The following is a 22,774-nucleotide window of genomic DNA, read 5'->3' as shown; positions in this document are numbered from 1 at the left end:
CAGTGAAGGTCAGGGAAAGACCTCCTAAATGCCTTCTGATGGCCCCTGCTTCGCTAATAACACCTGTTGTCCTTGGCCATAGCTGGTGTCTGCTTTCCTGAGCAGCAGATCCCGGGCCAGTTTAACTTCTCCCACCTAATTGCTATGTATTAAAAATAGTTACAACAGTAGATCTCAGGCCTGTTGTCAGATGTCTGCTCCTAAATATGCCCCTCTCAGTAAACACTAAGGTTTTTTGTTTGTTGTTTTTGTTTATTACTTGTAATAGACTGATATATTGGCCAGGCTGATTAATCAGCTGATATTTTGCCATTTTGAAAGTACTGGCATTGGCTGATATAGTGTGCTCAGTTGGACTTAAGTGTTACCTCCCCCTTGTTTCAGATTCAAAACCTAATAACAGCCTTAACATGACTGAGTTTTGATTTAGCAAATTGATAAAGCTAAATATTTCAATTGCGGTTGTGAAATTGTGTAAATTAGCCATTGGACACTCTGCTCTCTAGATATCTGTCATTTAATCAGCCTTTGGAAAAACCACTGATATAGTGACCTCATCCACAAATAGGTAAGTTACAAGGCCTATTATACAGTAAAAACAGGCTTTTTTAACAACCTTCTTTAAGAATAATGAAAAACACATGACCACTTCGTTGTGAAAAATGAAAACTGTTCAAGTAAATGAGCACAACATTGCATATGATGGTATAGTACTAGTTTATTGTAGCAAGCATGCAATGCCAGACAGTGTTCAAGCAGAAGCTGGTGTAGAAGAGTACACTTCACAAGTTGCAAGGTTTTTGTGATATACACACATTAACAAACATGCATAAATTCTTCAGAAGTTAATAAAAAATTACGACCAGCTCATATCCTATCGCCTGCAATAGTAAGAATTCCAGTTTCATAAATCAGTTAAAAATGATTGACCTTCAAAAGTCCAAGAACGGTCTTCACCCACTCGGGATAACCTTATAAACAGATCTGAAATTAATCAGAGAAAACAAAATACTGGAGCTTTCCAAATTTAAGGGGATACAACCACTAGAAGGGATCTGTGGTGGTAGAACATGGTCAGGGGGAGCATTCCATTATCCATGGAAACTGTGCAATGTGCCATCTACTCAGGGAGGATTATGTTGGACGATTAAATTGTAGAAGGATTGTTATTCAATGCGTATGTGTGAAAATTGCATGTCTTGCAACATGATCACACAGGAATGTTGCTTCCAAATATTCTGTACTCTGCATCCGCCCCTGTATGCAGAGTTACTGACAAACGGCATCTCCCATTAGACATTTTTGCATCAGGTAACATGTTTTTCCTTCTGTAACGTGACCGGAAGTGTGCTGACATCCGTGTGGGAGGCCCGGGTTCTCATATTAATAAAAAATGCATTCCTCTTCACTGTATTGCATAATTTACAGCTAAAAACAACTTGCTTCTGTCACCCCTCTGCAGGCAAATCTTAATTTGGACTTAACATGTGCCTTTACTTTCAAAAACACATCCCCCTTTGTCCACTGGAGTGTTTCTAATTTCCGTAAGCGCAGACCAACTTTAGCTCAAGAAAAGCCAACCTACTGTTTCAAAAATCACAATGTGATCAGTCTATGTCTTTGCATGTTTGGAGATCTCTAAGGTGATCATGTGTCCTGTAAAAAATTAAAGTGAGGCAAACCACAATTCACTACCATACTCCCTCTGAAGGAAGTCCTACAGGAGCCCAGATACCCCTCTTCCACCAAAATGGTGAACCGGCCCACTGACAGTGTTTCAAATGATTTGAGAGCTAAATGATGAAGCAACTAACTAAATTACTACATAACCCAACCACAAATAAACAAGGCGCCTCATAGTCTTCATAGCAATCAATTCACACATATATTTGGGTAGTGTCTGGAGCCTTTTTGCAACATGACAAAAATTACAGCTGACTGAGCTGGTCAACTGAGCTTGAGATGTGATGCGATAATCAATGTGATGAATCAGGCATTTCCAGTGTAAAAAGTTTGATTATAATGGAAGCTAGGGCTGTCAACTGGGCTGAGAAACTAATTTTGAGTTTTTATCTTAAATATTACCAAAATTTGATTTAAATTAGGTTTTTAAAGTCAGCAGATTTTTAATTTGTCCACAAGAGAGTGCAATGAATACACAGAAACCATACAGCAGTTTTATATTATTGCAAAGAACATTCCTGGCTGTAAAGTAAATCTGCATTTAATTTTATTAACAGGCATTTCCAAATTGAATGCCTTTCCTGACAAAGCATTTTAAAACCAATTTCTTAATCAGAGAAACAGTTCACACCGAACGCTTTTGTAACCATGCAGTTTACTATTACTTTTTTCTATGTAAACAGGTGCTAGACGAATGTCTTTGATCATTTGTCCACGTTTAGTTGTTAATTTATTTTCTCGTGCAGGAGCACTGTTTTTTAGATGCGTTGTGAAAAAGAACTTCACGTCTCAAGACACCTGTGTTCTGTTAAACTGTATTTGTTGCGCTGCATCTAGCATTTTTTTAGTGCAAGAATGTGATCGGTCTGAAATCATCATCAGGGCTTGGCACACATCCAACATTCGAATGCACAGATTAAGCATTCAAATGTGCATTTTTTTAATTTGACAGAAATTTTAATTTGACAGCCTTAATTGGAGCAATTCAAATCCAAAGTATACTTTGGCTGTCCTCATCTGCGCTCATTGTTGCATGTGCTGGCTACTGATACTAAACAGTGTTACAAAGCAGTTTTAGTGGGCATACATAGAACGTGTTCATATTTGCTTGCAGTCAGTATACTTTATAAGGCAACGTGGCTAGGTGAAATCTGATCCGGAATGCAGAAAAATGAGCCAGACTAAATATTGTTTAAAAACGGTACTTGGTTAAGACATTATATTGCCCCTGGCCTCTAACATTAGAGGTTCCTGGCTCAAGGCCAACAGGTTGAACTTAAAACCTGGCCAGTGTGGAGCCAATTTTTCTTGCCTAGATCTATCATTTCTGTGGTAGAAACACACAGAACTGTTACAGAATGGGCACCGGCACCCAGTCGGTGGAAAAGAGGCATGTTTTTTTTTTTCCTAAAAAAGGAGCTGCATGTAAGTAACCCAAGCTACTTCAAACACAAACAAATCAGACTCTCATTTGAACAGTGGACAAAATGTGGGTTTCTGATTAACTCAAATGATAATTTCAAAAATATGACAATGTTCATTTACCCTAACTTTGTGGGGTGACAAAAGCTTCTCTTCAAGCTTGAATAGTTTCGTTAACCAAGGACGGTGTTGGGTAGATTTCTTCTGAAATGTAATTTGGTACTGATAATAAACTACACAACCAAAATTGTAATCAGTAACAAAATAGTTGATACAGTTTAAACATTAGTAAACATGAAGTGAAACATTTACTTGCCATTTGTCAGTCGCTGAGTAAATATGTAACTTAAGATAATGATAACATACATGTTTATTGTTGTTGTTATGCAGGAATGTTTTTCAGGTGTTGTACTAGGTATTTAATGAAGCTTTGAAATCATTAATCATTCATGTCTCTAGATTTGTAGTAGAGATGAGCAATTTGCACCTCATACTTATCCATGAAAAGGTGTGTGCTTCTCAATTTCTGTACATGCACACATGGCTAGCTATAAAATACATAAAATATTTTTTTTGTATTTTATATTTTTAACAATGTACTGATTGTAATTTAAAATTTCTCTATATATGTTCATATAAAGAACACATATAGAGAACCAAGAGCTGTTTAAGATTGGATGTGGGGTCTATGCCATCCAAAACGTAATATCTGTTGATAAAGATTGCATTTCTCAATTATCCCCCCATGAAATTTGTTACTACCCAACACTGATCAAGAAGGCATCAGCAAAAGTTTATAAAGAGAATTCAGTCGTAAATGCTGCCCTCCAAGAAAAGGTCTGCCAGTGTTACGGAGTCCAAATGAGAGTCTTGCGAATGAGAAGTTTGGCCGGTGTTTCAGGTCCAGTGATACAAAGCCATTAGGATGCGTTTTGGCAGTGGTAAACACTGAACAAACTCAACAGCTACCACTGGGTATGCGGCGAGTGCGGCGGTAAGCTGGGCATTAACGGCGAGCATTATTGGGGAAGCCTGAAAGGGGGGTAAAATCATAACATAAAAAAGGCACATGGACAGAGGGCTAGGCGAGGTCGGCGATACCAGAGGAACTCTTGAGCAAAGTCCACATCTGCCAAGCCTTAGAGCAGTTTGACTCAGTACTCACCTTTGTCACTCTTTCTTTATCAGCCACCTCTTGATAACTTGTATTCACACACACCCACTTAAAGACACATTCAAAATGTATTTACTATTTATTCATTCACTCAACAACCATATTTAGACTAATTATCACCACATTCTCTCCAAAGCTAAACCAACATATCACCAAGCACCCACCCATTACAGAGACACACTAACCACCAAAGCAATATATGGTCATCCCCGTCGCCCCCTTTTGGCAGTGACAGAGTAGTTTAACACTGGTGTTTAAAGTCAGGAATCTACAGGAGGGGTGAGGTGGTGGTGAGGAGAAATAGAGCGGGTACACGGTCAATGCGCAGATGCCATCAGGGTGGATGACAGGTAGAAAAGGGGCGAGGCACACTTTTACCTGAATGGAGCAGGAGAACTTCCTGTGCATTTCCCGACGCTAACTTTCTCCCTCCCCCCCAAACAGCACTGCGCATGGTGTCCACAGTTCCATAGGGACCTAGTTCAGTTGGAACAGTCACATCAGAAAGTGTTTGATTTAGGGCTTGAAACAAGAAAATAAAAAGGAAGCATGCACTACAAATAAAGCCACTGCTACAGAAGAAGAAATGAGTGAAGATCTTAGTCTTAAATTTACATTTGTACTCAGACCCATCTTGTAAAACATGAGAAAAGCGATTGCTAGTGTCACCTGACACTCACACATAAACATGCTTTACAATATGCAAAACTGCTCGCAACTTTAAATCAAGTCAAAAATTGCCATTGTACCATATACCCGTTACAAAAGTTGCATGGTGACTTTGGGTGGCTAAAAGGGATGAAAAGCTGGGTTGAAGAATTTGTTGCTCCTGTGAGAGGGTTTGCTAGGGGTGGGGGTTTGGGGGGTATAGAGTGGGGTTGCCCCCAGACTTACCCCATCCACAGAGACAGGGATGAGTTTGGGATCAGTCTCTAGTCCTTTAACTTCTTTTTAGGGCTCCAATTCATACGAGTCTGGTCTTTCACAAAGGAAAAACAATCAAGAAACATCAATAGTAAAAGCTCCAAGTAAAAGCGTGTTTCCTTTTTAGATGATTGGGCAAGCTCCTTATTTGAAGTTATGTAGTTAGTAAAGATTGTGTACAGTCTTCTCTTCTGAGAACACTTGCGATGATAGAAACTACAAACATTAATGTCGATGCAAACATTTTCTAAGATAAACATTCACACATTGGCATCCTCTGCACATAGGTGCGAACAGGGGCATGGTAAACGAATGACATACTGGCACTAAATGGGAGGCAGATGCAATGAGAGATGAAGAGAGATGCAATGAGGGTCAACAATGGAGTTTCAGCAGCGAAAAGAGCAGGAAGACTGAAAGAAACTGATAGGAATCTCCCAATGCATTTAATTCCAAATCACAGCACCACAGAATATACAGCACATACGTGTTGCCTTAATCCAGTTTCACATTATAAGACTACAGATAAAAAATAGCAAAAATTTAATACAATTCACTACTAAGGCATAAGAATCATAGGCCACTAAAAACCACTAAAGAGATTTTTTTTGTTTTTGTTTTTTGTTTTGGCTATAAACAATCAATGCGAGTATTTATCGCTGGCAGCTGTAAACAAAAGATAAAAATTAAAAGAAGTATGTTTCTTAAAATGGATATTTTAGTCCTTTATAACTACTTTATATATACATACACTGCTGTTCAAAAGTTTGGGGTCACTTGACTGAAATGTTTCTCATGATCTTAAAAACCTTGTGATCTGAAGGAGTATGCTTAAATGATTCAAATGAGTTTTGTAGACAAAATATAATTGTGCCAACATATTAATTGATTTCATTACAAAACGGACTTTGACCGAATAATAAAGAAAAGCAGTCAATAAGTGCCAGGCATAGATGGGAACTCCTTCAATACAGTTTAAAAAGCATTGCAGGGTGATTCCTCAAGACATTGGTTGAGAAAATGCCAAGAGCAAATGTCTGCAAATTCTAGTCAAAGGGTGGCTACTTTGAAGGTGCTAAAATATAAAAAAAAAATGTATAGTCACAATGTAATTCCCAGTTCCAGTTATTTTATTACATAGTTTAGATGACTTTACTATTATTCTAAAATGTGAAAAAAAAAAAAAAAAAGAAAGAACAAGTGACCATAAACTTTTGACCGGTAGTGTGTGTGTATATATATATATATATAACATGATTGCATTAATAAAAGACATTTACAAAAACAGATTCTACAATGCATTGTGGCAGTTGGTGAGCATAAAGACGCTCCCATAAGACAGACAGGCCGTAGGGCCCATCCCAGCAAATCTGACTAGCTACACCTTCCTCTGATTGGGTGTTTCCCATACATCACCATATCTATGGAAGTAGCTACATAAAGTAGGAGGGGAGAGAAGTCACAGTGTCTTTCAGCTTTCAGGATGGGTGGACAGGGATGGAAGGGTGGGATTAAAAGTCATCACTAAGGTTTCACCTATCTGGGGTGTAAGGGATGCATATGTACAGTTGAAGTCAGAAGTTTACATATACAAAATACATTTAAACTCAGTTTTTCACAATTCCTGGCATTTAATCATAGAAAACATTCCCTGTCTTAGGTCAGTTAGGATCACTACTTTATTTTAAGAATGTGAAATGTCAGAATGATAGTAGAGAATGATTTCAGCTTTTATTTCTTTCATCACTTTCCCAGTGGGTCAAACGTTTACATATACTTTGTTAGTATTTGGTATCATTGCCTTTTAATTGTTTAACTTCGGTCAAAGGGTTTTGGGTAGCCTTCCACAAGCTTCTTACAATAAGTTGCTAGAATTTTGGCCCATTCCACCAGACAGAACTGGTGTAACTGAGTCAGGTTTGTAGGCCTCCTTGCTCACACATGCTTTTTCAGTTCTGCCCACAAATTTTCTATCGGATTGAAGTCAGGGCTTTGTGAAGGAAACTCCAATACCTTGACTTTGCGATAATCCGACTTCAATATAATCCACATAATTTCCCTTCCTCATGATTCTGTCTATTTTGTGAAGTGCACCAGTCCCTCCTGCAGCAAACCACCACCACAACATGATGCTGCCACCCCTATGCTTCATGGTTGGGATGGTGTTTTTCGGCTTGCAAGCCTCACCCTTTTTAACAATGGTCATTATGGCCAAACAGTTAAAAAAAAAATAATAATTAGACCAGAGGACATTTCTCCGAAAAGTAAGTTCTTTGTCCCCATGTGCACTTGCAAACTGTAGTCTGGCTTTTTTTATGGCAGTTTTGGAGCAGTGGCTTCTTCCTTGCCGAGCAGCCTTTAAGGTTATGTCGATATAGGACTCATTTCACTGTGGATATAGATACTCGTCTACCTGTTTCTCCAGCATTTTTGCAAGGTCATTTGCTGTTGTTCTAGGATTGATTTGCACTTTTCGCACCAAACTACATTCATCTCTAGGAGACAGAATGTGTCTCCTTCCTGAGCGGTATGATGGCTGCGTGGTCCCATGGCATTTATACTTGCATACTTTGTACAGATGAACGTGGTACATTCAGGCATTTGGAAATTGCTCCCAATGATGAACAAGACTTGTGGAAGGTCAACAATTGTTTTCTGAGGTCTTGGCTGATTTCTTTCAATTTTCCCATGATGTCAAGCAAAGAGGCACTAAGTTTGAAGGTAGGCCTTAAAATAAATCCACAGGTACACCTCCAATTCTGTACACCTCCTATCAGAAGCTAATTGGCTATATGTCTAAAGGCTTGACATCATTTTCTGGAATTTCTCAAGCTGCTTAAAGGCACGGATAACATAGTGTATGTAAAATTCTGACCCACTGGAATTGTGATATAGTCAATTAAAAGTGAAACAATCTGCCTGTAAAACAATTGTTGGAAAACGTACTTGTGTCATGCACAAAGCAGATGTCCTAAACGACTTGTCAAAACTATAGTTTGCAAATATGAAATCTGTGGAGTGGTTAAATAATTAGGTTTAATGACTTCTGACTTCAACTGTATGTGCGTGTGGATCGAGGTTGCTTCCATATGCACATGTACACGTCCAGTAGTGGCAACCAATGGAAAGCATACACGCTATGCCATAGTCCCAGAGAAAAACAAGAAACACATAAAGACATGTAAAACACTATCCAACCCTGGTCCTACACTTCACACACCTTTGGAGTAAACGTACATTCAAACTTAATGAAATGTTTCGAAATCTAATTTCTCAATAACTATCTGAATATGTAAACTGGTTACGTTCGTATAACTATTTCAAGCAATGTTTAAAAATATCAATTACAGTATCATTCATAAACTACAAACACTTATGAATATAAAAGTTAAAAAGCAACATGGCTATTGCCTAATTTATCCCTACCCCAACCCCTAATCTACTCCTAACTGGCAATAGATTTAAGGTCAAAATACATTTATTAAAACAGAACACTGATGTGTTTCATTGGTTAAGTGTGCAGGAATGAGAGCATGCAGTTTCCTTTTCAGCCCTGACTGCACCGGGTGTGTGATCAGAACCAAGGTTAGTGATTCCAGTCTACAGGTAAAACCAACACGCCCACTATCTTAAACCCAAACACGGACAAGTCATAAGCATACACCTGTGTTTGTTTAACTGACACACACGCTGCACAACGAAAGGAGAGGCAGAAAGGACTTGGAGCACACTATCGGAAGGGTGTTTCAGGGGTGTGTAGGGCGAGTTCGGGGCGGCGGAGGAGGGGCTCCTTGTGCGACGGCGGAATCGGCGGAGGCTCATACACGCGGGGTGTTGCCATGGCGATGGCGGCAGCGGCAGGCACGGCGGTGGTGGGCAGCACTGGCCTGAGGCTGTCGAGGGCTGCTACTTGCTGAGTGGGCATACCAGACAGGGTGGACAGTCCGGACAACGCTGCAAGGTGGTTGGGAGATGCGTAGGCATACTGGTACTGTGGGTACTGCTGCAGCTGCTGGTACTGCTGGTACTGTTGGTACTGTTGGTAGTATTCCGCGTAATATCTGAGCGAAACAGAGAAGAGGAAACATACGTGCACATCCATACAGACAGGGGAAGAGACGGAAATCACATAGACATGCATGTACAAACATATTTATACACACAAATTAGACAGGGACAAAAACACAAAAGACACAAACATTTGCACACAGACACACATACACAGATCACCCCCACAGTAAATCAGTCCATAAACAGTCAATATTTGAAATTTGAAAATACATTTCATCATTCATTATCTCTCTCTTAATTCAAAGATCATTGCTAGTCAACAAACCTGGCTATAGTGTCGTCCTCCTGTGCAGCAGCTTCCTCTCGACCTGCAGGTGTAGGCAACAAGGCTCTGCGTTTGGCCCTCTGGTACATAAATGGCTTCATGACAGGGTCTGGCAGCAACGGGGCAGATCTTCTTAGTGGACTCCGGTCCCTTTCTCCTGACTTGGAGCTAGTATGTTGCTGTTCAGCTAGAACTTGCTGTCCTTGTGCAAAGTAGTGTGCCCTGGCTGCCTCAAAGATAGCTGCTGGATCAGCTGAACCCAGAGCCCCGTAGGCTGGGCTAGCACTGTAGAGGGCTGGTGCTACTGTATAGGCTGGGTTCATAGCAGCAGCTGCCTGTACCTCCATGCCGTGTGCCGCCAGGAACACTGGATTAGCTACCGCCGACGCATAAACCTGTGGACCGTATGCAGCGGCAGCAGCTGCGGCAGCCATCTGCCCATAAAAAGCTGGGTTAACAGAGCCATACATCTGTGCAGCAGCTGCCGCAGCAGCATTGTTGCTGAGCGCCTGATTTGCGACTGTCCCGCTGTAGAGCTGATTTGCAACTGTTCCATACACTTGACTAGCTAGTGCGCCGTAGACTGCTGGAGCCACCGCTGTACCTCCTTCTGCCCTTGCACCAGCAGTAAGTCCACTCAGAGCAGCATAAGTGGGGTCAAAAGTAGAGGTGTTGTACACAGAATTGTGGACACTCTGTTGAACCTGCAATGGCAGACCAGCCGCAGCAGCAGCGGCAGCGGCTAGCACTGCTGCTTGGCTCTGATATTGCTCCAGGGTGGGCTTCCCAGCAGGGCATTCACCTGCGTAGTGACCCTGTTTGCCACAGCTTACACATGGGATCTTTCCAGTTGGGGTCTGCTTACTTGGCTGAACTTTGGAGAGCTCCACGGATAGTGGTCGGCCTTTGAAGGAGGTCCCATGCAAAGCTTCGATAGCCTGCAGGGCATCTTCCTTGTTCTCCATATGTACAAAGGCATAACCTGCAAAAGAAGATGGCTTTATTGTTATGGAATCTAGCTAGTTAGTGAGGACCAAACAGAACCACTTGGACCCCTGCATGCACTCTACATGTGGGCTTCCACATGACTTGTGCCAGCATTGCCAAATACACTGAACCCAATGAACTGAAGCGTCAATCAACTGCTTTCTAAAACGGCAACGCACCCTCCCCCAAAAACTGTTCAGGGTGCCTTGCTGTGTTCTAACTGGCGCTGATCATGCCTTCACAGGTCACTTCGAAGGAAGCACAATTCATGCAGTAGGGTTGTCAGATTTTCCAATAACAATTGCTTAAAAAGTGAGTTCTAACTGACCGTTATCAACTTTCAGCCATCTGAAGCTCTCACAGTGGAGGGTAATTGTATTCGAAGGGAATAGGGATGCTGGATTTTATTTTAATTTCTTGTGCAGCTGGAGGTTTATTGGAATGAGTGTTCATTATTGATTATGCTTAGTGTATTGGAATTCAAAACATGGAGATATTTGCTTTTACTCACTTGTTTCTCATTCATCTGCATTGGACTTGCACAACAGCTCCAGCCTCGTCGTAAGCAAAGACAACGATGTGCTGTGTGTGGGCTGGTTAAGGATTAATGTTGTCAGTTAGATCCTCGTTCAGTTCTCAAGACTTTGGAAATGCTGGCCGGTATTAAGATTGCTTCTTAAGTTTCCTCAGTAAGCAGCTCTGATGTGAGCTGCATGGTGGAAATGGGAATAAGTGTGTGTGGCTGTAAGCTAAAGACTATTGACTCTTTTTTTTTTTTAAATGGTACGTCGCTTGACATGTTAGATATGTCAAGCGACGTAGGTAATTTTTCAGTAGGTAATTTGTCAAAACACCAAATCAAACTGTGCTTGTCAAGGCACTTTAAAGTGATTTTCACACACTTTATTTCACACACTGAACACTGGCATTGAGCTGAACGTTGATGCTCAATCCCAAATCATGCGGAAGCCGCTCAAGAACAGAAATATTTTAGATACTTTGTAACTACTTGTGATCTTTTTGTGCAGTCTCTCACCTTTCACTTTGTCACACTCCAAAACTTTCCCAAAAGTCTGAAACAGCTCCTGGAGGTCTTCTGTGGTGCACATACTGCTCAGATTACCCACAAACACCTTTGTCGAATGGAGTGGGCGGCCCCGGGATTCCTCAACCACAAGATTCCGACCTTTGAACTCTCGACCATTGAGCTCTCGAATGGCACGTTCGGCAGCGCCCTCTCCTTGCAGGTGGACGAAAGCAAACTGCCTCAAAACACTGCAGCTAACCACCTGGCCGTATGACTCAAATATGGCAGACAGTTCTTCTTGCGTAGTGTCCAGGGCCAGATTCCCAACAAAGAGCTTAACCGTGTGGCCCTTATCCATTGTGCTAGAAGAAGTAAATGGAGTTGTGTCAGAACCATTTGAAAAGTTGGTGTGAAATATTAAGGAAAGTGTCTCTGAAAATAGGGCTGCAACTAACGATTATTTTGAGAACTAACTAATCTATCGATTATTCAACTAATTGGGCAATTGTTGCAACAATTAATCATTAGCTCTTAACCAATCATTCAGCTTGTTTGACTTAAAAGGTTGTATTAAATATGCTTGCTAACAATAAAGAGAACAAAATCATCTTTAAAAATGCCACTAAATGACATTAATTTAATTACAAGGAAAAAAAAACTTTAATTCAGTCAAATATTTGTGGCAAAGAAATCGTATTGTTTTCCAGAGTTTGTCTTGTTTACCATTTAAAAATATCTAAAATCCTTAAAACAAGATACATTTACTTGAGGAGCGACAAATAATTTGACTTGCTTTCAGAGAATATATCTTGAAGTGCATTTATTCACTTGTTCATACTTCTGTTAGTGCAGTAAAGAAAAAATATACTCATATTCAAGATATATTCTCTGAAAGCAAGTCTAAATATCTTATATGTTGCTTCTCAGGTTAATGCACCTTGTTTTAAGGATTTTTAGATTATGATTTTTTATATATATATATATTGTACTCAACATTCTCCGATAACAATTTTTTCTTCTGCAGTATAGATCTTAAAGTTAATGAACATTGTTTTAGATATTATTTTAAAAACAAGCCAAAAAAAAAAAAACTAATCAAAAACTTATTTTGTTGCACTGTGTAATGGTCTTCGACTACACTCTCTCACCTTTTTGGTCACATCAACCCATCTTTAACTCACAATAAAACAAACACTCTTAATATAGCTGCATGTCACCGGTTTTCTTCATGACAAGATACACACCATGACCGTATATTATTGTTCAATGCGTCGTGAGCATCACGTTATAATCTAGCTGCAGCAAACGCACACAAGGGACAAGTGTTCCCGCACTAGATTGTGCATCAGCTGGGTGCAGTTTCAATCTCTTCCCTTATTAGATTGGGTCACTTCACATGACTCATAGAAGCGATGCTGACTAGAGGTCGACCGATTAATCGGCCGATTTTTTGAATTTTTTAACATTATCGCCATCGGCCAATATCCAAGTATATCAAGCCGATTATTAGGCAGGCGCATCTGTGGGCAGCCTAGTGTTGTTGTGGAACACGTGTTTGACGCACGCTGCCCCAGAGTCATTTTCCAGCAGTGAGCAGACCTCATCCAGTGACTAAGGAAGTTCCTTGGAGAAAACGGTAAGGATTAAATAACTTCTTTATATTTAATTAAAAACTTTTGATATTTTACTGCCAACTTCGAGAAAAAACGTGACAAACACGATAGACGACATGACGTTCGGCTACTTTGGATATTGATAGCGTAGTTGAAGTTGCATTATCACAGCAGAAGGGTTGCTATCATGTCACAATAAGTAAGCAAGAATTTTGCAATTACAGACAGTGAATCTGAGACTATTATTTGTTCTGTTTGTGTGTCTTATATTTGAGAGGGTTGTCACTCAATGCAGATAAATAAGTAATAAAAATATACCAACGCACTATAGGCTATTGAAGGACTGGCTTTGGTAAGCTCGGACATTATCGGTTCTGCTGTCGGTACTGGAGAAATTAAGAAAATACATTTATTATTGCTATAAAGAGAAAGTTATTTTATCTCGCCAGCCATTTCTATGTATAATAATTCTATGAAACCATTTGTCTGTGATGCAATTTAGCTATTCGCAGTCAGAGAGAGAGAGAGAGAGAGATCTCGTGCACAGCGAGCAAACACGAGCCCTGCTTAATGAGTGACAGAACTAAACATACAAACGTAGCCTGCTTTAGACCTGATGTCTGATTTTATTTTAGATTTCGCCTTCCAAAGATTATAAAAAGAATATTTATACATAAGCCGCATTCTGTCTAGCACAACTTCCTTCCCTTCACAGCGGTGCACTGACATTTCTCCCTTAAACTCAAAGTTAACGTCAGAATCAGCACGATCGGTGATTGTTATAAAATGCAGTCTAGCTACTGTTGCTAAATTGCGGGACGCGTTTAATAATAAAAAGAACGCAAGAGATACCGTTCCCAAGGCGGCGTGCGCTCCGATACAGACCACAACGAAACAAGCAGAGTATAGGCTACTTTGGGTTTCATATGTCTAAACGATCAAATATACACAAAAATATGTCAAAACGACCGGCTTGGAGATTCACTTAAACACAGTTTATGTCTTAAATGGAGGTAGTTATGGAAATAGTTGGGAGAAAATATGGCGCATCAGGAACCTATTAGACTCGGTCTTCTCTAAAGGGAAGTGGTCTAATAAAAATGCTGACGATTGAGCCATTACTGCAAATCAAACAACAAAAGGCAAAGAGAAAATCAGTAGTAATACTATTAAAACCTTAACGATACCCATCCCTAGTTATGCCTGTGCTTCTCTTGGATGCTCTGAATATTGGATTACGTGTCTGGATTACCCCTTAATTAAAGCTGCATTTGGATCTCAACCTTCTTGTCTCGGAGCAGTTCGTAACACCTGCTTTGTTTATTTAATATATTTGTTATACATTATTTATACAATATGTTTTTACATTATACATTTTTAATTTTAAGTGTACAAGTGCAGATTGGTCAAGTGTTCAATAAATGTATTTGTTGAGAAATTTTGTCTATCTTAAGTAATTATTTGTGTTACATTTTATCTTTCAAATAAAAGGTTCAAATAAGAGGTTAAAAACAAGCACATATCGTCAAAATATCGGCCAAAATAAATCGGCAGCATTAATCGGCCATCGGCCGACCCGGATTTCAAAAGATCGGCATCGGCCTGAAAAAAACAATATCGGTCGACCTCTAATGCTGACCACACAGAGAAATGCCAGTTTTGGAGTTTATCTACATGACCTACTCCTTATTATTTCAACTGTAATAAAGGAGATATAACGCAGGGATGTTTCCTTTTTAGACGCTCTGACATGCAAATTTTGCTTAAGCAGAATGTCATATCAACCAGTATTGGATGTTGATGATACAATAATAATGTTTTGAAATAAAGGTGAATTTAACTATTAACAAGCGCATTATACACCAGGGACTCCACATGCTGGAAATGTGTAACCATGGGTTTGAGGCATACAGCACATGCATTCATTTAAATTTATTCATAGCCTTTTGCACTTTCATTATCGCATTAGGCCATTTTGCAATTCCTATTATTTCGTCTCCAAATGTTAAGACCTCTTTAAATGACAATTAAGACTTTTGTTATACCATTTAATATATTTAAGACTTTTTATGTCCTTACATTTTTAAAAACAGAATTTAAGACATTGTAAGGACCCACGGAAACCCTGCCATGGTATATGGGTTACACCAATTACACAAAGTAGGAGGGACCTAGGATTTAGCCCATTTCTGCGTCGGTAGATCTCCAACATCCTGACAGACAGACATGTCTCATTCACCCCACCCCCACCTTTCACCTGCACTATTGAGAGCATCCTGACAAGAAACATCACAGCCTGGTTTGGAAACTGCACAAAACAAGATAGACTGGCTCTACAAAGAGTGGTGCGATCAGCTGAGCGCATCAGTTGAGCGCATCACCCACATCAAACTCCCTGACCTGCAGTCCATCTATAGCAAACGATGCTGGACCAAAGCCAGGAAGATCAAGAAAGACCTCAGCCATCCTAATGGACTCTTCTCTTTGTTGCGGTCAGGGAAACACTTCTGCTCCCTGATGGCCAAAACAGAGAGAATGAGAAGGAGCTTCTTTCCCCAGCCCATCCGTGTACTGAACTAGAGGTCGACCGATATTGTTTTTTTCAGGCCGATGCCGATCTTTTGAAATCCAGGTCGGCCGATGGCCGATTAATGCAGCCAATTTATTTTGGCCGATATTTGGCCGATGGGTGCTTGTTTTTAACCTCTTATTTGAACCTTTTATTTGAAAGATAAAATGTAACACAAATAATTACTTAAGATAGACAAAATTTCTCAACAAATACATTTATTGAACACTTGACACTTAAATTAAAAAATGTATAATGTAAAAACATATTGTATAAATAATGTATAACAAATATATTAAATAAACAAAGCAGGTGTTACGAACTGCTCCGAGACACGAAGGTTGAGATCCAAATGCAGCTTTAATTAAGGGGTAATCCAGACACGTAATCCAATATTCAGAGCATCCAAGAGAAGCACAGGCATAACTAGGGATGGGTATCGTTAAGGTTTTAATGGTATTACTATCTTACCGATACTGCTTATCGATCCGGTACTTCAAATGTATTCTTAACGGTTCTTTTTGTTATAATATATATATGTGATTTAATTTCAGGAAGGTCTACTAACATTACTGTTCAGGTGTGGTCTAAAATGAAATCTAATAATCTAGTAATCAATTGTAAAATAACACTGCATAGTTTATCATAGATAGATTAATGCATAAGTTATTCATTCAAGAGCTGTAAGTGATTTTCTCTTTGCCTTTTGTTGTTTGATTCGCAGTAATGGCTCAATCGTCACATGTTTATTAGGATGCTTCCCCTTTAAGACCGAGTTCAGATCTAATAGACTCCTGATGCAGCATATTTTCTCCCAACTATTTCCATAACTACGTCCATTTAAGACATAAACTGTGTTTAAGTGAATCTACAAGTCGGTCGTTTAGACATATTTTTGTGTATAGTTGATCGTTTAGATGCGCACATGAAACCCAAAGTAGCCTATACTCTGCTTGTCTCTTTGCGGTGTGTTTCGGAGCGCGCGCCGCCTTGGGAACGGTATCTCTTGCGCTCTTTTTATTATTAAACGCGTCCCGCAATTTAGCATCAGTAGCTAGACTGCATTTTACAACAATCACCGATCGTGCTGATTCTGACGTTAACTTTGAGTTTAAGGGAGAAATGTCAGTGCACCGCTGTGAAGGGAAGGAAGTTGTGCTAGACAGAATACAGCTTATGTATAAATATTCTTTTTATAATCTTTGGAAGGCGAAATATAAAATAAAATCAGACTAATATCACAGATCTAAACCAGGCTACGTTTGAATGTTTAGTTCTGTCACTCATTAAGCTGGGCTGTGTTGTGCTCGCTGTGCGCGAGATCTCCCTCTCCCTCTCTCTCTCTGACTGCGAATAGCTAAATTGCATCACAGACAAATGGTTTCATAGAATTATTATACATAGAAATCGCTGGCGAGATAAAATAACTTTCTCTTTATAGCAATAATAAATGTATTTTCTTAATTTCTCCAGTACCGACAGCAGAACCGATAATGTCCGAGCTTACCAAAGCCAGTCCTTCAATAGCCTATAGTGCGTTGGTATATATTTATTACTTATTTATCTGCATTGAGTGACAACCCTCTCAAATATAAGACACACAAACAGAACAAATAAAAGTCTCAGATTCACTGTCTGTAACTGCAAAATTCTTGCTTACTTATTGTGACATGATAGCAAACCTTCTGCTGTGATAATGCAACTTCAACTACGCTATCAATATCCAAAGTAGCCGAACGTCATGTCGCCTATCGTGTTTGTCGCGTTTTTTCTCGAAGTTGGCAGTAAAATATCAAAAGTTTTTAATTAAATATAAAGAAGTTATACAAATTTAATCCTTACTGTTTTCTCAAAGGAACTTAGCTCCTTCCTTAGGCACTGGATGGTCTGCTCCCTCTGCTGGAAAATGACTCTAGGGGCAGCTTACGTCGAACACGTGTTCCACAACAACACTAGGCTGCCCACAGATGCGCCTGCCTAATAATCGGCTTGATATACTTGGAAATTGGCCGATGCCGATTATATAAAAAATTCAAAAAATCGGCCGATTAATCGGTCGACCTCTATACTGAACAAAGGACAACACCAGGACTAGGTCCACTATTCAACACCATACACTTGAAGCAATATTACACTCTTACTACACATCTACAACATCACTTCTATAACATCAGCCTGTTGCAGGTCAACATTACTGCACAATTGCACTTTACCTTGCACAATGTACATATTGCCAGTCAAACAGTTGCTGCTACCACCTCTACATCTGTCATTTTGCACCATTTTGCCTACATACAGTATATTTTTTCTTTCTCCTATTTTATTTTGTTGTAAATTGTGTTTTTTTTTTACTTCTATTTCTACTCCTTATCTATCTATATAAGGGCAGTGGTGGCTCAGTGGTTGAGGCTCAGGGTTACTGACCAGAAGGTCAGGGTTCAAGCCCCAGCACCACCAAGATGCCACTGTTGGGCCCTTGAGCAAGGCACTTAACTCCAGGTTGCTCCAGGGGGGTTGTCCCTGTAATAAGTGCACTGTAAGTCGCTTTGGATAAAAGCGTCTGCCAAATGCATAAATGTAAATTTAAATAAAATTATATATATATATATACATATAATTATATCATAAACTGTGAGGAGAAAAGTCGTACAAAGAATTTCACAACATGTTGTACTGTGTATGGTTATGTATGTGACCAATAAAACTTGAAACATGCTACTGCAAGGTTAAAAGAACAAATAAAAAGAATACCAAGGTACTACCATCATGGTTGGTATCAGAGTCAGAAATTAACTTTAAAATAACGGGGCAATATTTAACACCTGGATTTGATTTATTTATTTCTAACTACAGAGAATCATCGTTTAAAGGATAAAAATGCTACAAATAAAAAACAGAGCAAATCGATATCAGGGCAATTTTTGCCCCAATATTTTAATCTAAGTTTTTGTCATTTTTGGTGGCATTTTTGCCAAAAGCCTTTCTTAAAATATGCCCCTGGTTGGTCCTTTATAAAAGCAACAAAATTATTAGTACTTTTGACAACAACTATAAAAGAAAGCTCTTGTCATGAACTACAGGTGACACTGTTTTCATAATATTGATTATTATGAATTATTATGAATTAATAATATTAATTATTATACTAAATAAAGCGTACTTCAGCTAGCAAGCACATTAACCATATAAATGTATTCAAATGACTTAACACGTTGTTCAAGGTTGATAAAAAATTCAAACATAAGGAAAATATGTATCCAATAGTGAAGACAATAAAAAAAGACACAAAGCCACAGCAATCTGGTGACGCAGTACACGCAGAGTAAACACGTACACTTCCTCAAATGTTCGAAACGTACGAAAACGCATATGAATACAATTTATTAACGAGTAACTATTCTTTTAGCGTTGCCATATCTAGAAATCCAATTCATGTGTTTTTAACTACCGCTCAGGAGTATAAATATGAGAAATATGCTGACTAGCCGTTCCCTTTATAACAGTCAACAACATGAGCAACGCGTGTCGAGTGATTTTACACTGAATGTTACATTTCTGACACCAGATGTTTACAAACCACTCCCGATATCTGCCGTGAATAACAGCGAAACGGATTGCAGAGACACAATACATGATCATAGTTTCATTTTATATTCATTTTACATATTCATTCTTTCCATCAGAAGTCAATAGATGACTCATTTTAAGATTTTGGGGTGTCCCCGCACCCCACACCCTCCGCGTTTCTCCATAAATCACACTGCGGGTGTAACCATGTCATCCCGTGTATCATTGGCAATTGTTAGCTATTGATCTATATATAGGATTACTTATCAAACAGTGTAAAACATAAATATAAAGAGAGAGGGAAAAATCTCCCATCTTACCTAAGCGGTGCGTGGTTTCAAAATGGTCGGTTCACTTCCGTTCTTTAGAAACGCTCTCATTCTTCAGCAGAGGAATGAACACATGCTGATGCATTCACTCAGTAACTCATGCGGATGCAGACTGGAGACTGAGTGTGCCTCTCAGCCGCTACTACACCCTGCATACATGTGCATTTCAAGAATTTAACAAAACTTGCAAATATTTAACAAATCTTTAATTTGACCACATTCATTCACCATAGTGTTTACGTGGTTCTCCAGGGTGCATCAAACAATACAATGTTACTACCATGGTGCGTGTCCAAATAACAGAATGCATGTCTAAAAACATCCTGTCACCATGATAATTGTCCATTCACACGATAAAAATGTAAAATTAAAAAGCACCATTGAATAGCATTTTTCATGGTTGATTTTAAGACATGTGAACATACGCATTACAAATTAATTGCCAGTAAATGTCTTTTTGTAAATTAAGACACTATGGCTTACTGCTCAAGAGCTGGTTAACTATAATACAGCTCATGAGAACTTTAGATTTATCTCAATCAGATGTCGAGAGCATTAAAATGTCAGAACAGAAGTGCTGTTTTAGACAGTGGAGAGATTTCTGAATAATTCAAGCTCATTTGATAACACTTTTGCTTCAAAATGTTCACAAATGGCCCCATAGAAAAACAATCATGTTCCAGTCTTCCTCAGCCATCATTATATTAGCTTACTTTTATTAATTTAATTGAAACTAAATATAGACTATCAATTTATGAACAGGTTGCAGAATGGATTTAAATGTGTATTTAAGTTCTGAAAATGGCTTCAGTTGTATGGTAGGCTCAACAACTTAGTTCAGTGACATATGTCAGCAACAATCTTTTTCATGACTGCATGACTTTGAAGACTATTTCAAAGAATTTTAAATTACAAAGCAGTCCTTCACGTCTTGTGAGAATGATCACTTTAGTTTAAGCTGCTATTTATAAGATCAGACACTCTAAAGTATAAAACCCTCTACGGACACGTTGGAGAACGAATCGCCATTGGCTCGTAAATTGTATTTTTTAATCGCCTAAGCATAATGGAACTGAAAGATATATACAGTTGGCAGTCAGAAGTTTACATACCCCTTTGCAAAATACATTTAAACTCAGTTTTTCACAATTCCTGAAATGTAATCGTAGGATCACAACATTATTTTAAATATGTGAAATGTCAGAATAATAGTAGAGAGAATTATTTATTTAAAAAAAAATTTCTTTCATAATATTCCCAGAGGGTCAAAAGTTTACATACACTTTTAAAAATGTTGGTAGCATAGCCTTTAAATAGTTTAACTTGGGTCAAATGTTTTGGGTAGCCTTCCACAAGCTTCTCACAATTGGTTGCTGGAATTTTGTCCCATTCCTCCAGACAGAACTGGTGTAACTGTGTTAGGATTGTAGGTCTCCTTGCTCACACACGCTTTTTCAGTTCTGCCCACAAATTTTCTAGCAGATTGAGGTCAGTGCTTTGTGATGGCCACTCCAATACCTTGACTTTGTTGTCCTTAAGCCTTTTTGCCACAACTTTGGAGGTATGCTTGGGTTCACTGTCCATTTGGAAAACCCATTTGCGACCAAGCTTTAACATCATGGCTGATGTCTAAAGATTTTGCTTCAATATATCCACACAATTTTCCTTCCTCATGATGCCATCTATTTTGTGAAGTGCACCAGTCCCTCCTGCAGCAAAGCCCCCCAACAACATGATGCTGCCACCCCCATGCTTCACGGTTGGGATGGTGGTCTTAGGCTTGCAAGCCTCAACCTTTTTCCTCCAAACCTAACAATGGTCATTATGGCCAAACTGTTACATTTTTGTTTCATTAGAGCAAAAGACATTTCTCCAAAAATATATTTGTTCCCATGAGCACTTGCAAACTGTAGTCTGGCTTTTTATGCCAGTTTGGCTTTTTATGCCAGTTTTGGAGCAGTGGCTTCTTCCTTGCTGAGCAGCCTTACAGGTTATGTCAAAATAGGACTCACCTTACTGTGGATATAAATGCTTGTCTATCTGTTTCCTCCAGTATCTTCACAAGGTCCTTTGCTGTTGTTCTGGGATTGATTTGCACTTTTTGCACCAAACTACGTTCATCTCTAGAAGACAGAATGTGTCTCCTTCATGAACGGTATAATGACTGCATGGTCTTGTTTGTACAGATGAACGTGGTACCTTCAGGCATTTGGAAATTCCTCCCAATGATGAACCAGACTTGTAGAGGTCCACAAAATCTTTTTTTCTCTCTCTCCATGATGTCAAGCAAAGAGGCACTGTTTGATGGTAGGCCTTAAAATACATCCACATGTACACCTCCAATTCAGTACACCACCTATCAGAAGCTAACTGGCTAATTGTCAAAAGGCTTGACATAATTTTCTGGAATTTTCCAAGCTGCTTAAATGCACAGTTAACATAGTGTACGTAAACTTCTGACCCACTGGAATTGTGATATAGTCAATTAAAAGTGAAACAATCTGTCTGTAAATAATTGTTGGAAAAATTACTTGTGTCATGCAAAAAGAAGATGTCCTAAACAACTTGCCAAAACTATAGGTTTCAGCAGTCCGAACTTTCCTTTGTAGTCTTCTGATATCAGATTGCTTAGCTGAACCAAACCAGTCAGTTACTGAAGTGCAGAGGACAGACTCAATTATTGCGGAGTAGAACTTTATCAGCAGCACCTGTGGCAGGTTGAACTTCCTCAACTGGCGAAGGAAGTACAACCTCTGCTGGGCCTTTTTCACAGTGGAGTCAATGTGGGTCTCCCACTTCAGGTCCTGTGAGATGGTAGTGCCCAGGAACCTGAATGACTCCACTGCTGCCACAGTGCTGTTTAGAATGGTGAGGGTGGTCAATGTTGGGGTGTTCCTCCTAAAGTCCACAATCATCTCCACCGTTTTGAGCATGTTCAGCTCAAGGTTGTTTTGACTGCACCACACAGCCAGCTGTTTAACCTCTCTTCTGTATGCAGACTCGGCGTCATCTCGGATGAGGCCGATGACAGTAGTGTCATCTGCAAACTTACGGAGCTTGACAGAGGGGTCCTAGGCGATGCAGTCGTTGGTGTACAGGGAGAAGAGTAGTGGGGAGAGCACACATCCCTGGGGGGCACCAGT

General features: G+C 39.4%; 1 protein-coding gene across 2 annotated transcripts; it reads right to left on the bottom strand.

The window, feature by feature from the left end:
* Positions 1 to 705: 705 nt before the first annotated feature.
* On the bottom strand, positions 706 to 19,712 carry LOC127658155 (RNA-binding protein 4-like). 2 transcript variants are annotated; one of them, XM_052147297.1, is made up of 4 exons: positions 19,623 to 19,712; positions 11,563 to 11,915; positions 9,540 to 10,521; positions 706 to 9,264 (listed from the first exon to the last, which is right to left on the bottom strand). In XM_052147297.1, the coding sequence occupies exons 2-4, from the start codon at positions 11,909 to 11,911 to the stop codon at positions 8,934 to 8,936; spliced, it is 1,662 nt and encodes a 553-aa protein (XP_052003257.1). In that variant the 5' UTR covers positions 11,912 to 11,915; positions 19,623 to 19,712; the 3' UTR covers positions 706 to 8,933. The 2 variants fall into 2 exon arrangements, with proteins under 2 accessions (XP_052003257.1, XP_052003248.1); XM_052147288.1 differs by lacking the exon at positions 19,623 to 19,712 and adding an exon at positions 18,160 to 18,181.
* Positions 19,713 to 22,774: the final 3,062 nt, after the last annotated feature.

This window comes from Xyrauchen texanus, chromosome 2 (assembly GCF_025860055.1).
Source record: "Xyrauchen texanus isolate HMW12.3.18 chromosome 2, RBS_HiC_50CHRs, whole genome shotgun sequence".
NCBI lineage: Eukaryota > Metazoa > Chordata > Actinopteri > Cypriniformes > Catostomidae > Xyrauchen > Xyrauchen texanus.
The sequence above is the reverse complement of the archived record's forward strand: the minus strand, read 5'-3'. Positions and strand labels throughout refer to the sequence as shown.